At 40.6% G+C, this 14,908-nt stretch overlaps 1 protein-coding gene across 12 annotated transcripts in view; it reads left to right on the forward strand.

The window, feature by feature from the left end:
- Akap6 (A kinase (PRKA) anchor protein 6) overlaps positions 1-14,908 on the forward strand; it is a 456,981-nt gene that overhangs the window by 297,399 nt on the left and 144,674 nt on the right. For all 12 annotated transcript variants that reach the window (XM_006515821.4, XM_006515828.4, XM_006515822.4 and 9 more), the window contains one exon: positions 14,488-14,636. In XM_006515821.4, the coding sequence (XP_006515884.1) occupies positions 14,488-14,636 (149 nt within the window). The remainder of the gene's footprint in view (positions 1-14,487; positions 14,637-14,908) is intronic.

Below are 14,908 nucleotides of genomic sequence, written 5' to 3' on the forward strand. Positions count from 1 at the left end.
TTTGTTTGAATGTTACCATTTAACAAGTCTCCTTAAAAGTACAGCTTTAAAATTAAATTTTCTAAATATTATACTGAACTTTTTAATGATTTGTAATCAAGTCAATAAGAATAGAAATAAACACCTAAAGATCTAAAATATTGTTCCTCTGTCTTTTACATAAAGATACAAGGACTATCACTAACTCTCCCTAATGCTAGGTTTTCTGGAGTGACAATATAAACTGTTGTATACTTAAAGGTAGATCAGTATATGCAATGATATTTACTGAAAAATACTATTTGAAGAGTTGAACATTTTAAACTTTTACTTGATATTTTTCACATTTCCTTTGTACTCTTGTGTATATGTGTGCCATGCTCAAATAACAGCTTTTAAGATTTTATTCTCATTATGTGGCTCCTTAGGACTGAACTCCAGGCATCAAACTTGGGAAGTTCCATTACCCATTGAGCCAACTCTCTGGTCCTCTTGTTCATGTGTGTGTGTGTGTGTGTGTGTGTGTGTGTGTGTGTGTGTGTGTGTGTGTATGTGTGTGAAGTTTCAATTATTTTTTTATCCAATGATAAAAAGAACATGCTGACACATTTTTAAAGGATTTTATTAGTCTGATCCTTGAATGAATATTTGAGTGTTTCTTATGAACCATAATTTTTCTAGTTAGATTATATACTCCCTGAGGGTACACACAGTGTCAAACATACATTTGTATTTTGTAGAATGCCTTATATATAAAAGACATTCAAGATACATTTGTTGAAGGAATTTGTTGAAGGCCACCAATCACCATTGTTCCAAAGAGATGTCTAATCCTATGATCCTCCTCTTACTCGGTGAAGGAAGCTTTGGTATCTTACTCAGGCCTGTGTATTGTCTGGCAGGCGACGTAGGTTCTCCTGAATTATAACAGCAGTGTGCTATTTCTGTGCAGCCAGAATGTACCTGATCATAGGTATGCAGATGAATGTCCAGACGGAGCCCTTTTCTGTGCTCAGAATGTACTTTGAATTCCCAAAGTTAATTATGTAAGAAATCTTGAACCACTAACCATGTGAATAAAAACAAAAAGAAAAAATAGGGGGGACCCCCAATATATATGATTAAAAAGAAAGAAGAAATCTGACTCTTAAAACGATGATGGGAAACTCGGCCACAGGACATACACAGGAAGAACTGGATGGCAGACAAGTCTTCAACAAAGAGCAGAGGAGGGGAGAGAGCATTGAGCTGCTCCGCCATTGAGAGCAGAAGTCCTGAGCAAAGTCCTGAGAACACGCTCCTTACTGGAGTAGACGTGGAGGCTTAGGAGGACTAATGCTCAACCTGGGTACTCAAGACAAAGGAAAAGAAAATGGAGGCAGCAGAGATAGATAATAAATGTAATTGTGGTTCCCTGTAGTGAAGGAAGACAAAATGGGGCTAGAGCCAGAAGACCGATCAGTGTTGACACCATCCTGGCACCTGAGAGAAACCCAATACTGGGGAGATGGATGGGCTAGTGTAAAGAGCACAGAGGGTAGAGAACATAGTGCAGGAGAAAAGGTGCTTTTCATGATCAACTCTTTGGTCAGTTAAGAGAATTCTAGCATGTAAGTGGAGGAATTGACTTCAGATAGAAACAGGGAGAGCCCAGAAATGGGGGTGCGGTGGGGGGTGGCTCAGAGAACGCAGATCTAGCTGAGAGGTGGATCTGAATTTGGTGGGAATGTGGTTAACAAAGTCCAGTATGGTATGAAGTGAGAAGAAAATAAACTTTTGGGGAAGTTACTAGTTGCTAAAGATCTTCTATCTAGGTTAAGCATAAGAATTAAGAGAGACCCTTAGAAGAAAGCAGACATGCCCAAAAGGCATGTAAGGCATGGGTGTACATCTGCATGTAAGGCATGGGTTTCTTTAACTGAGGGTCAGGGTGTCTTTTACAGTAGTCACAGGGCAACAAAGGGTCCCTCAGGACCATAAATGAGATCATAGAGTGGCTCCTGAGAGACGTGTCTTTGAGTTTCTATTGCTCCACAACCTAAAACAATTCTGGGAGGAAAGACTTCCAGACAACAGTCCATCTCTGGTTAATTGGGACTGGAACTCACTAAAGGTACAATTGGAGGCAGAAACTGCTTTTACAGCTCAGAGGTGGTTCATCCACAGTGAGCTGGGCCCTTTGATGCCTTATGACTACTGTAATTCACCAACCAAGAAAATGTACCACAGGCTTGCCCATAAGCCAATAGGATGGGAGCATTTTCTCAATAAGGTTCTCTCTTTCCAAATGCCTCTAGTACATGCTAAGTTGGTTTAAATCTAGCCAGCATGAGGCACCTAATGAAATTATAATCGATAAGGGAGAACTCTAGATCACAGGCATACAGGAGCTGCCTTCACTATTAACATTGTTAACTGTCTCAGGCTCTAAGCTTGGTCCATTGTTATTCTAATATAAGATATCTGCATATGATGAGAATTCTATCTCTGTTGGCAACAGATGCTAACAGAAAATGCTTACTGGGCTGGAATCTTGCTTCTCAATTGGCCAGGAGCTTTAACCAGACTCCTGGATAGAGCATTGATTGCTCTTCCATAGATCCTGGGTTCAATTCCCAGCAACCACATGGTGGCTCACAACCATCTGTCATTGGGTCAGATGCACTCTTTGGGTGTGTCTGAAGATAGCAACAGCCGTACTCATATAAATAAAATAAATAAAAATAAAATCTTAAAAACATTTCCATGCTTGTCATAGTATGCCTCAGCCCCTGCCCCCCCCCCAGCCCCCAAGACTTTGGTCCCCAAATCTTGAGGGTTGCAGAGGGCTGAAAACAGTCTATAGCTGCTTCCATGCAGTGTGAGGTCAAAGACCCTACTTACTGATGAATCAAAAGTCTCTTTGGTCTGAAGGGAACATGAGAGTGTCTGAGCTTGGAGATTGGAGGGTCAACATTTGGGAGGGACCTGGAAGAGATGATGTCATTACTCAAGACATCAAAGCTTGTGCAAGGAATGAAGCCTGTAATAGATTATTCTGACCAAGATCAGCACCCAAAATGAAGCATCTGATGATGAGCCATGATGTTAGTAAGTTGTTAAAACTTCAGGTAGACTCCGACAAAGATTTAATTTGGGTATGTGAATTTTAGAGGGCCAAGATACATTGTCCCACTGTCAGGTATATCTACTACTCCCTGCTTATAGTGGGACAAGTTCTTCTAATATGAACATTTAGTACCACCAGGTCTTAGGTACAGCAATTTTTTTTTCAACTTAACTTTTGAGTTTAGGAGTGAGATCTCATGTACTATAAAAAGAGATCTCATGTACTCTAAAAATGTTTAGAGTTACTACTAATGCTATGGCAAAATATAAAAGAATAATTTCCAAAAGGGAATACATTTAAAGGAAAACAACATGAGGTTATCATTACTGAGTATGTGTTATGCAAACAGAGTCTGAAAGAAAACAGTGAATCAAATCTAAATGCAACTGAGGTGCTAGCCAGTAATAAGCTTAATGTAGCTTTGCATTGTTGTTGGAGTGGCTGAGACTTGTTCTTCCTGGCATGACACTGGCTCACACTTAGAATTTAATGGGTAGGTTTTTAAGATCAGAATCATGGTTTGTCCTTTTAAAAAGTCTATGCTAGTTCCCTTTCTGTTATATCATTGTCGTCGTCATCATCATCATCATCTGGCTATACTTTCCTGCTGAGTTTTTGAGGCCATGCATGTAGCCAAAAATTGCCATTTTTTTTCCTTTTGACCATTAAGGCCAGCTAAGACTCTTTAGGAAGAAACCCTGTGGCTCTTTTAGTTTTCTTTTCTTTGTACCATCTTCCCTTGGAAGCATTGAGATAGTATTCTCTGTGCTTGCCCATCTCTTTGTAGACTGAAAGATGAACTGTAGTTAAATTTATCGGTGTTATAATACTTAATATCTGACAAAGACTTCTAATAATCATCAACTCTGTTAAGTTTTAGTTCTCTGATGAGAAATTCAATAGAAACTGTAATTACTTCATTACAACATAAAGTATTTTTTTGTTAAGCATGCTTCCACAAATATATACTAATTTTAAATTTTAGCTTTCATAAAAATATTGTAACGTACTTTAACATTGATTTTGTCCTAATCTGTTTTGTTTTAGTTTGGAATAATCATTTTCCTTAGAAAAACTCTTCCAATATATTTTCATCTTCTTAAAATGAGAAACTTTGTTGTTATCTTTGTTTAAACCAAAAATTTATTCTGTATCTTTCTTTTTTTTCATTTCATGGTATTTATCTGATTAGGTTCCTTAAAACTTTTAAATAACACTTCACTTTAAGTAAAATATTGAAAACATGTGCAAAAAAATGTTAAGAGTTTGGTATTCCACAAAATAGAAACAGAAGGTACTCTACCCAACTCCTTCTATGAAGCCACAATTACTCTGATACCTAAACCACAAAACACCCAACAAAGATAGAGAACTTCAGACCAATTTCCTTTATGAATATTGATGCAAAAATCCTCAATAAAATTCTCGCTAACCAAATCCAAGAACACATCAAAACAATCATCCATCCTGACCAAGTAGGTTTCATCCCAGGGATGCAGGGATGGTTCAATATACGGAAATCCATCAACGTAATCCAGTATATAAACAAACTCAAAGACAAAAAACACATGATCATCTCATTAGATGCAGAGAAATCATTTGACAAAATCCAACACCCATTCATGATAAAAGTCTTGGAAAGATCAGGAATTCAAGGCCCATACCTAAACATGATAAAAGCAATCTACAGCAAACCAGTAGCCAACATCAAAGTAAATGGTGAGAAGCTGGAAGCAATCCCACTAAAATCAGGGACTAGACAAGGCTGTCCACTCTCGCCTTACCTATTCAACATTGTACTTGAAGTCCTAGCCAGAACAATTCGACAACAAAAGGAAAATCAAGGGGATACAAATTGGAAATGAAGAAGTCAAAATATCACTTTTTGCAGATGATATGATAGTATATATAAGTGACCCTAAAAATTCCATCAGAGAACTCCTAAGCCTGATAAACAGCTTCAGTGAAGTAGCTGGATATAAAATTAACTCAAACAAGTCAATGGCCTTTCTGTACACAAAGGATAAACAGGCTGAGAAAGAAATTAGGGAAACAACACCCTTCTCAATAGTCACAAATAATATAAAATACCTTGGCATGACTCTAACTAAGGAAGTGAAAGATCTGTATGATAAGAACTTCAAGTCTCTGAAGAAAGAAATTAAAGAAGATCTCAGAAGTTGGAAAGATCTCCCATGCTCATGGATTGGCAGGATCAATATAGTAAAAATGGCTATCTTGCCAAAAGCAATCTACAGATTCAATGCAATCCCCATCAAAATTCCAACTCAATTCTTCAACGAATTAGAAAGAGCAATCTGCAAATTCATCTGGAATAACAAAAAACATAGGATAGCAAAAACTCAAGGATAAAAGAACCTCTGGTGGAATCACCATGCCTGACCTAAAGCTGTACTACAGAGCAATTGTGATAAAAACTGCATGGTACTGGTATAGTGACAGACAAGTAGACCAATGGAACAGAATTGAAGACCCAGAGATGAACCCACACACCTATGGTGACTTGATCTTTGACGAGGGAGCCAAAACCATCCAGTGGAAAAAAGACAGCATTTTCTTTTTTTCTTTTTTCTTTTTTTTTTTCCATTTTTTATTAGGTATTTAGCTCATTTACATTTCCAATGCTATACCAAAAGTCCCCCATACCCACCCACCCCCACTCCCCTACCCACCCACTCCCCCTTTTTGGCCCTGGTATTCCCCTGTACTGGGGCATATAAAGTTTGCATGTCCAATGTGCCTCTCTTTCCAGTGATGGCCGACTAGGCCATCTTTTGATACATATGCAGGTAGAGTCAAGAGCTCCGGGGTACTGGTTAGTTCATAATGTTGTTCCACCTATAGGGTTGCAGATCCCTTTAGCTCCTTGGGTACTTTCTCTAGCTCCTCCATTGGGAGCCCTGTGATCCATCCATTAGCTGACTGTGAACATCCACTTCTGTGTTTGCTAGGCCCCGGCATAGTCTCACAAGAGACAGCTACATCTGGGTCCTTTCGATAAAATCTTGCTAGTGTATGCAATGATGTCAGCGTTTGGATGCTGATTATGTGGTGGATCCCTGGATATGGCAGTCTCTACATGGTCCATCCTTTCATCTCAGCTCCAAACCTTGTCTCTGCTATTATAAATAAGGCTGCTATGAACATAGTGGAGCATGTGTCCTTCTTACCAGTTGGGGCATCTTCTGGATATATGCCCAGGAGAGGTATTGTTGGATCCTCCAGTAGTACTATGTCCAATTTTCTGAGGAACTGCCAGACTGATTTCCAGAGTGGTTGTACAAGCCTGCAATCCCACCAACAATGGAGGAGTGTTCCTCTTTCTCCACATCCACGCCAGCATCTGCTAAGACAGCATTTTCAACAAATGGTGCTGGTACAACTGGCGATTATCATGTAGAAGAATGCGAATTGATCCATTCCTATCTCCTTGTACTAAGGTCAATCTAAGTGGATTAAGGAACTCCACGTAAAACCAGAGACACTGAAACTTATAGAGGAGAAAGTGGGGAAAAGCCTCGAAGATATGGGCACAGGAGGAAAATTCCTGAATAGAACAGCAATGACTTGTGCTGTAAGATCTAGAATCGACAAATGGGACCTCATAATATTGCAAAGCTTCTGCAAGGCAAAAGACACCGTCAATAAGGCAAAAAGGCCACCAACAGATTGGGAAAGGATCTTTACCTATCCTAAATCAGATAGGGGACTAATATCCAATATATATAAAGAACTCAAGAAGGTGGACTCCAGAAAATCAGATAACCCCATTAAAAAATGGGGCTCAGAGCTAAACAAAGAATTCTCACCTGAGGAATACCCAATGGATGAGAAGCACCTGAAAAAATGTTCAACATCCTTAATCATCAGGGAAATGCAAATCAAGTCAACCCTGAGATTCCACCTCACACCAGTCAGAATGGCTAAGATCAAAAATTCAGGTGACAGCAGATGCTGGGAGGATGTGGAGAAAGAGGAACACTCCTCCATTGTTGGTGGGATTGCAGGCTTGTACAACCACTCTGGAAATCAGTCTGGCAGTTCCTCAGAAAATTGTACATAGTACTACTGGAGGATCCCGCAATACCTCTCCTGGGCATTTATCCAGAAGATGTTCCAACTGGTAAGAAGGACACATGCTCCACTATGTTCATAGCAGCCTTATTTATAATAGCCAGAAGCTGGAAAGAACCCAGATGCCCCTCAACAGAGGAATGGATACAGAAAATATGGTACATCTACACAATGGAGTACTACTCAGCTATTAAAAAGAATGAATTTATGAAATTCCTAGGCAAATGGATGGAGCTGGAGGGCATCATCCTGAGTGAGGTAACCCAATCACAAAAGAACTGAAAGGATATGTTCTCACTGATAAGTGGATATTAGCCCAGAAACTTAGAATACCCAAGATATAAAATACAATTTGCTAAACGCATGAAACTCAAGAAGAACAAAGACCAAAGTGTGGACACTTTGCCCCTTCTTAGAATTGGGAACAAAACACCCATGGAAGGAGTTACAGAGACAAAGTTTGGAGCTGAGAGGAAAGGATGGACCATCTAGAGACTGCCATATCCGGGGAGCCATCCCATAATCAGCATCCAAACGCTGACACCATTGTATACACTAGCAAGATTTTGCTGAAAGGACCCAGATATGGCTGTCTCTTGTGAGACTATGCCAGGGCCTGGTAAACACAGAAGTGGATGCTCACAGTCAGCTATTGGATGGATCACAGGGCCCCCAATGGAGGAGCTACCGAAAGTACCCAAGGAGCTGAAGGGATCTGCAATCCTATAGGTGGAACAACAATATGAACTAACCAATACCCCCCCCCCCCCCTGGAGCTCGTGTCTCTAGCTGCATATGAATCAGAGGATGGCCTAGTTGGCTATTAGTGGAAAGAGAGGCCCATTGGTCTTGCAAACTTTATGTGCCTCAGTACAGGGGAATGCCAGGACCAAGAAGTGGGAGTGGGTGGGTAGGGGAGTGGGTGGGGGAGCATGTGGGGGACTTTTGGGATAGCATTGGAAATGTAAATGAAATAAATACCCAATTTAAAAAACAAATAAAAAAAGGAAAAATTTTAAGAGTTTGGAAACATGTTTTACATCAATAAATTTAAATGAACCAATTTGTAGAGAATAGAATCCTATGGAAGCAGTCACTTAGAAACTATTTTTGTAATAAAGGCTCTTCAACAATGCTTCAGAGAAATCCCAGACACGCCCTGAAGAAGTTATCAATGAGGGATAGGACAGAGGTATGGCCCTGCATCCCTCTCAGCAGCCTATTTAGTTTTCCTAAACCTTTAGGGACCTCATCAAACGTGATGGCATATACATTTAATCTCAGCACTGAGGAGGCAGAGGCAGAGTTTTATTAGTTTGAAGCCAGCCCAATTTACAAAGTGAGTTCCAGGCCAGCCAGGACTATGTAGTGAGACTTAGTCTCAAAACAAACTTTTAGGTAAAATTGACTCAGAACCAACTAGGATTCCTGGATTTGATGCAGAAAAGAATTTCAAGACTAGCCAGTATGAAGAAGAATTTGTTTAATAAAGATATTTTCATATATATTTAAGGGTGCAGCTTACAAGAGGAACATTTAGAAGTAAGACATACCAGAAAATATGGCTATGGGCTTCTCTAGGAGAGTTGTCAAAATTAATGTTAATGTTTTCAAGAAGCTTAGCCCATCAAAAGATGCAGAGAGAGAGGGGGGTACAGAGGAAATTTCTTAGAATGACTTATAGGCTGTGGATCAGTTAATTCAAAAATGGCTGGCTGGGAATGACAAGTCCAAGAACCCCATAGTTGCTCAGTCCATAAGGCTGAATGTCTCAGCTGATCTTCAGTCTATGCTGGAATTCCTAAGAAGTAGACCACATGAAGCTCAAGAAGAAAGAAGACCAAAGTGTGGGTACATTGTCCTTCTTAGAACAGGTAACAAAATATTCATGAGAGCAAATGCAAAGACAAAGTGTGGAGCAGAGGTTGAAGGAAAGACCATTGAGAGACTGCCCTACCTGGGGATCCATCCCATATACAGTCACCAAATGTAGACACTATTGTGGATGCCAAGAAGTTCATGTTGAAAGGAGCCTGATATGGCTGTCTCCTGAGAGGCTTTGCCAGAGCCTTGTAAATACAGAGGTGGATGCTCAAAACCAACCACTAGACTGGTCACAGCATCCCCAATGGAGGAGTTAGAGAAAGGACTGAAGGAGGTGAAAGGGTTTGCAACCACATAGGAAGAACAATATCAACCAACCAGACCTCCCAGAGTTTAAACCACCAACTGAGGAGTACACATGGAGGGACTCATGGCTCCAGCCATATATGTATCAGAGGATGGCCTTGTCAGGCATCAATGGGAAGAGAGACCCTTGGTCCCATGAAGGCTCGATGCCCCAGTATAGGGGAATGTGAGGGTGGGGAGGTGGGAGAGTGGGTGTGTGGCTTGGGGCACACCCTCATAGAAAAGCAGGAGGAGAGGGAATGGGATATGGGTGGCCAGAGGAGAAGAAATCGGGAAAGGGGATAACATTTGAAATGTAAATAAGTAAAATATCCAATAAAAAATGACTAAGCATAAAAAAGAAAAAAATAGATCTAATGCCAGTGAAGGAACGGACTTGCTAGCAAGGCAAGAAGAGCAAGCAGGCAAGCACCAAAAGTTTCCTTCTTCCATGTCCTTACATATGGCTTCCAGCAGAAGGGGTGTCGGGGTTAGAAGTGTGTCGTCCCAGATTAAAGGCCCACGTCTTCTCACCTCAAGATCTGGATTAGAAGTAGATCTTCTTACTTCAACTTAAGCAAAAGAAAGTCGTCAGAAGTATGCCCTCTTTTGAGGGGTTTTAGTTTAGATATAGTCAAGTTGACAACCAAGCACAGCCATTACACTGAGCTCCTCTCGAAGTGGCAAGAGCTGTGTGAGCACAAGTGGGCTGTCCATGAGGTAACAGTCCCATCCGGGTAGAAGGAGGGATCGTAGAAGACCACGGCCATCACACGAGGCTCTGTTGGCTCTTTGTTATGCTCAGAATAGTGTTTGAGTTCCCTAACCTGTGTCCTCCAGTACCACCCTTTACTCTACACTCTTTATTCAAATGCCCTAAGGCTCCAGTCTCCATTCCTATTGCACTATCTCCTTTCATGACTTTGGACCCTTAAAGAAATCAATTATTCTGCCTCTGGAGATGGCTTCACCTACCAAAGTCATACTTATCACCTCAGTTCTGGCTCAGACACCACCTCTGTCAGCTGTGCTCTCTCCTCTGCCTTCAGGTGGTTATTTTATTTCCGATTACAGTGCCACTTGGCAGAGGCCTTTACCTTCTACGCTGTCCTCCCTTAGAGGAAGAGAATGTGTTTTGTCTTCCTTCTACCCACAGCAACTGTAGCTCCTCACCTGTGATCAACTCTCGGCAAATGTACAAGTGATAAATGGGTGGGTGGACGACACACGTCGCCAACAATTACTTGTCTAATGCTAGTCTTGGTCCAGACACTAGCAAGGTGCTCAGAATGCAAAATTTCAAGGATGCAGACACAGCCACTTCTAACATTTGAAATTCAAAGACAATCTGAAACTATATCAAGCACCAAAGTCAGAAGCTTACATATGCATGTGTGGCATCTAAAGCAATGTAAGTCAGGTGGCTGGTGTAAGGCTCAGAGGGAGGTGGCTAAAGGCATTGCTATCTAGATGACACTTAAAGCAAAACTTAAGGCTATGAAGAAAAGAGTCCAGCCCGAGCTTGGGCACACCAGTGATCTTAGCTGTGAGACAACACGGTCAGCTGGGGAACAGTGTATCAGCGAGTGCAGGGTGTTGGAGAAGACATGCATGCGGGAGAACACCAGAGGATTTACTGCACCTGGTGCTGAGCTGTGCTAACGCCCAGGCTGGAGGGGCGGTGGGTGTTTCATCTTCTCATGGTGTCCTCTGTGCCAGGGGATTCGAATTCCATTCTAATTTCAACTGTTGCATCTGAGTTAGTATTTAAATTCAAATATTCCTACAAGATCAAAGATCTTCCTCTGATTGTCCCACCAGTGTCTCTCTCTAGCCCAGTTCACTCTCGCAGTATCTGCTCAACATCTCTGCAACCTGGAAATGAAGAGGCACAGCCACCACTGAAGTCTCTTTCTTTCTACTTAAGAAAAAAAGTCCCAGTCCCATTTTTAACTTAGCTTTAATATCTATCAGTTTAACTGATAATAATAAACTTAATATCTAAGTTTCCATATGTGAAATACAGGGAAGTTTTAAAGTACCCACAGTTATCCTAGATGATAATTAAAACTCTTTTATTCAGAGAAATAGTGGCACTGATTTTAAAAATGATATTTTCTTCAAAACTGTCTCCTTCAAGGTTCTGTTTGGATTAAAGTATAGTAGTAGTAAAAAACTTGAGAGAGTCTACACATCTATAAAGGAATTTAGAATGGCAATGCCACTCAATCTTAGCAAAACAAACAACCAACCAACCCTATTTAGTTCTATTTCCATCAGCATATCCTGAATGAGTTCAAAACGGAAGTGGAAGGGAGCTGGAATGTCCAGTCATCTGCTCATAGTGAAGGGAATTTTCTATGTAAGGGAGAACTTAAGTAAGAAACTAATTATATTCTGAGTTGTTTTCTGGATTCTTTCACACACTGCTCTTAGGATGTTTCATCTGTATACAGAAATGACTGTGGACCACGAAAGGATGAAGGCTGACTATTTTTCTGAGTGGTGATAAGTCTCTGTTCTATCTTCTTTATGAGCCTTTTTGTGAACAGTGGTGCACACTGGAGAGCTCACTGCCCAGAGTGAGCCATGGCCCAGCACATGACCTAAGTTAACAGAAGCCTCCACACGTGTGTTCCGAATGGCCCAGATGTGTTATCCACAGAATACCCAGTCTGGGTCAACTTCCTCATTGTGCCCCTTGACTGCTGGTGGAGGGGAGGTTGCAGCATTTGGGAGATTGTTCTTAAATTCTTTGACTACTGTTTACTGCCTCTGTCATCTTACTTGTCTCAGAAAAATTTGACATAAGCTCTTTAAAAAGATGTATGTATGTATGTATGTATCTATGTATGTATGTATTTGAGTATATGTTTGTATGTGTGTGTATGTGTATATATGTGTGTATGTGTATGTGTGTGAATGTATGCTTATATGAGTGAATGGGCTGGGTGGGGGGATGCATAGAACTGTGTGTGAGAAGCCCAGAAGAGAGTGTTGATCCCTCAGAGCTGTAGCCACACTTTGTGTTGGTCCAGGCTTGTTCTGTGGGTCTTGGATCCAAACTCTTACCCTGACAATTGTGAAACAGGTGTCTTCAGCATGCAGCCATGTGATAGTCCTGGTAGGCCCTTTACAACATTTTCAAATCATTGATTAGCTTTTTTCTTTAAAATATATTTTTAGGGGGCTGGAGCGATGGCTCAGTGGTTAAGAGCACTGTCTGCTCTTCTAGAGGTCCTTGGCAACTTAATATATTACATGTAGTTTCCTTTTCAAATTTGTGGTGCTTGAAATAAAATTCAAGGCTTCACTATGCTGGGTAAGGGGTCTACCACTGAGCTACATCCTCAGCCCCTAACATAAGTTTTCCCTTTAATTTTTGATATTACAAAATAATTACAACGTTGCTCCATTTCCTTCCCTTGTCTTCCAAATCTCCCCATACATTATACCCATAAAGTCTTTCCAACACAACTGCTTCGACAGGAGCTGAACAAGGGCAGCACTAGGTATGCCCAAGTGGGTGGGGAAAGCCCAGGTGACCCCAGTCCTACACAGAGATCTGCAGGCTACCAAGGGATGCTGGAAGCAGGAGAAATGATCTTCCTCAGGGAAAAGCACACCAGTTAGCTGTGCAGTACCAATGATAAGCCCTGAAAGCAGTCATACATGCAACATTATAGAGACTGAGCGGGCTCTATGTAAGAATATATGTATACACATATATGATATATGTCTATAATTCTTAATCTGATTGAATCTCTTCTTATCCAAGTCAGTTGGTTTGAGCAAAAAGAAAATCTAGATGGACAAATAAAAACTGGCCTTGAACTTTCTGAAACTTTAATACACAACTACAGTAATTTGAACGTTATCTCTTTAAATTCTCCATGGAAATTTAGAGCATTCACAACTACCTGCTTGTGAAAAGCAACAAACAGAGGATTTCTAGTGGTTCAGGCCCTCTATGCAACCACTGCTTTATGAGACTCCTATTTTCTCCATAGCTGAGTCTTAAAACCAAAGTCCAGGCAAAAGGGCTTCATTGGCTCTGAAGACTAAGATTAGAAGGTTATGTCTAGCTTAAGTTCTCTTATATATTAAAGAGTTCTGGTCACTACCCAATAGCTGAGCATGACTGTTTTCCTAGGAAAATACACAGTAGAATTATGAAATGGTCTGAAAATTGATCAGAACTGCTAATGGATGTGTTTGATTTTGTGAAGCATACTAAAAGGAATCCAAGGGTACCTTGGTCATTAGCACATGAGAAGTCAGCCCTGCCTCCTCTCCTCCATCACAGAGAAGCTTACCCTTGAAGAGACTTCATTTCCAGTCTCAGCTGTGTTCTAGGGAACCCAAAGCCACAGGGATGATGACAGTGACAATAAAGCATCTATCCCACGCATTTCTGGGCAAAAACAGCTTAGCATTCTTTAACCTCTGGTTAAAATAATAATAATAGAAAAGAAAATGAACATTAATTGAAATTAATTACTTTCTTTAGTGAAATTACTTAGTTTCTTTTGCAGTGAGCCCCCATGTGTTTATGAAAGGTAACAATTCAAGTCTATGTGTAAAAAAGCCACTATAGTCATGATTTAAAATTATTAAGATAATAGTACAGAGTAAAAAAAATGCAATAAATGAAGTATATTAGCATTATTAAATATGTAGTAGAATTAATGGTAGGTCTTTTACTTCCCCCCCCCAGTGAAGAAAATAAAAAGGCATTCAGAAAAGAAATAAATATACATACATGAAATATCCCAGTGTTATGAATTGGAAGGGCACTTCTTTTAAAAGGCTATGCATGCCAACATGAGGAAGACTATTATTAAGGAATTTCACGGAATTTTTATGTAAAGTTTTATTGTGCCGTGTTATGATCTCGGGGATAGTTTGTGATATTTACTGAGTCTTCTGAGAGTTCATTTATTCAGGTCATATTTTAAGAAAGAACTTCTAAGATTCAGATCTTTAATGTAATTCTGTGATATGCTCAGCTGATCCCATTAAATCCAACCCTGTGCATGCAGTATAATGATGTGAACAATTCCCTTTCTTTAACTTGTTACACCTCGCTTGAAATGCACTCCCTCTGAGTGGTTCTTCTTCGCTTCTCTCTCCAGGCTGAGGCTCAGCTCTGCTACCTGGAAGCTCAGAGAGACGCTGTGGAGCAGATGTCCCTCAAGCTGTACAGCGAGCAGTATACCAGTGGTAGCAAGAGGAAAGAAGAGTTTGCCGACATGTCGAAAGCGCATTCGGTGGGAAGCAATGGGTAGGAGACTATTCTTTCTGTCATTTTAGGCTCACTAAGCTGCTTTTTCAGTGACATTCCTCCGGCAGGTGTTAGGCAGGCTTTCTTTCCCAGCTAGCACACAAGGCAAGGCTCAGTCAAGGGCTGGAGTTAAGGACTGAGGGTTTTATCAGCCTCTACCACCTAAGCCAAAACTTCTGACCTTTGTTACTGTCCGTAAAAGACAGCCTTGTGATTTAGGAGTGCTTTTGAGACTGTGTTTTACCCACAATATTGCCTTTTCTCCTTCATAG

This window comes from Mus musculus, chromosome 12 (assembly GCF_000001635.26).
Source record: "Mus musculus strain C57BL/6J chromosome 12, GRCm38.p6 C57BL/6J".
In the NCBI taxonomy this organism is placed as follows: Eukaryota; Metazoa; Chordata; class Mammalia; order Rodentia; family Muridae; genus Mus; species Mus musculus.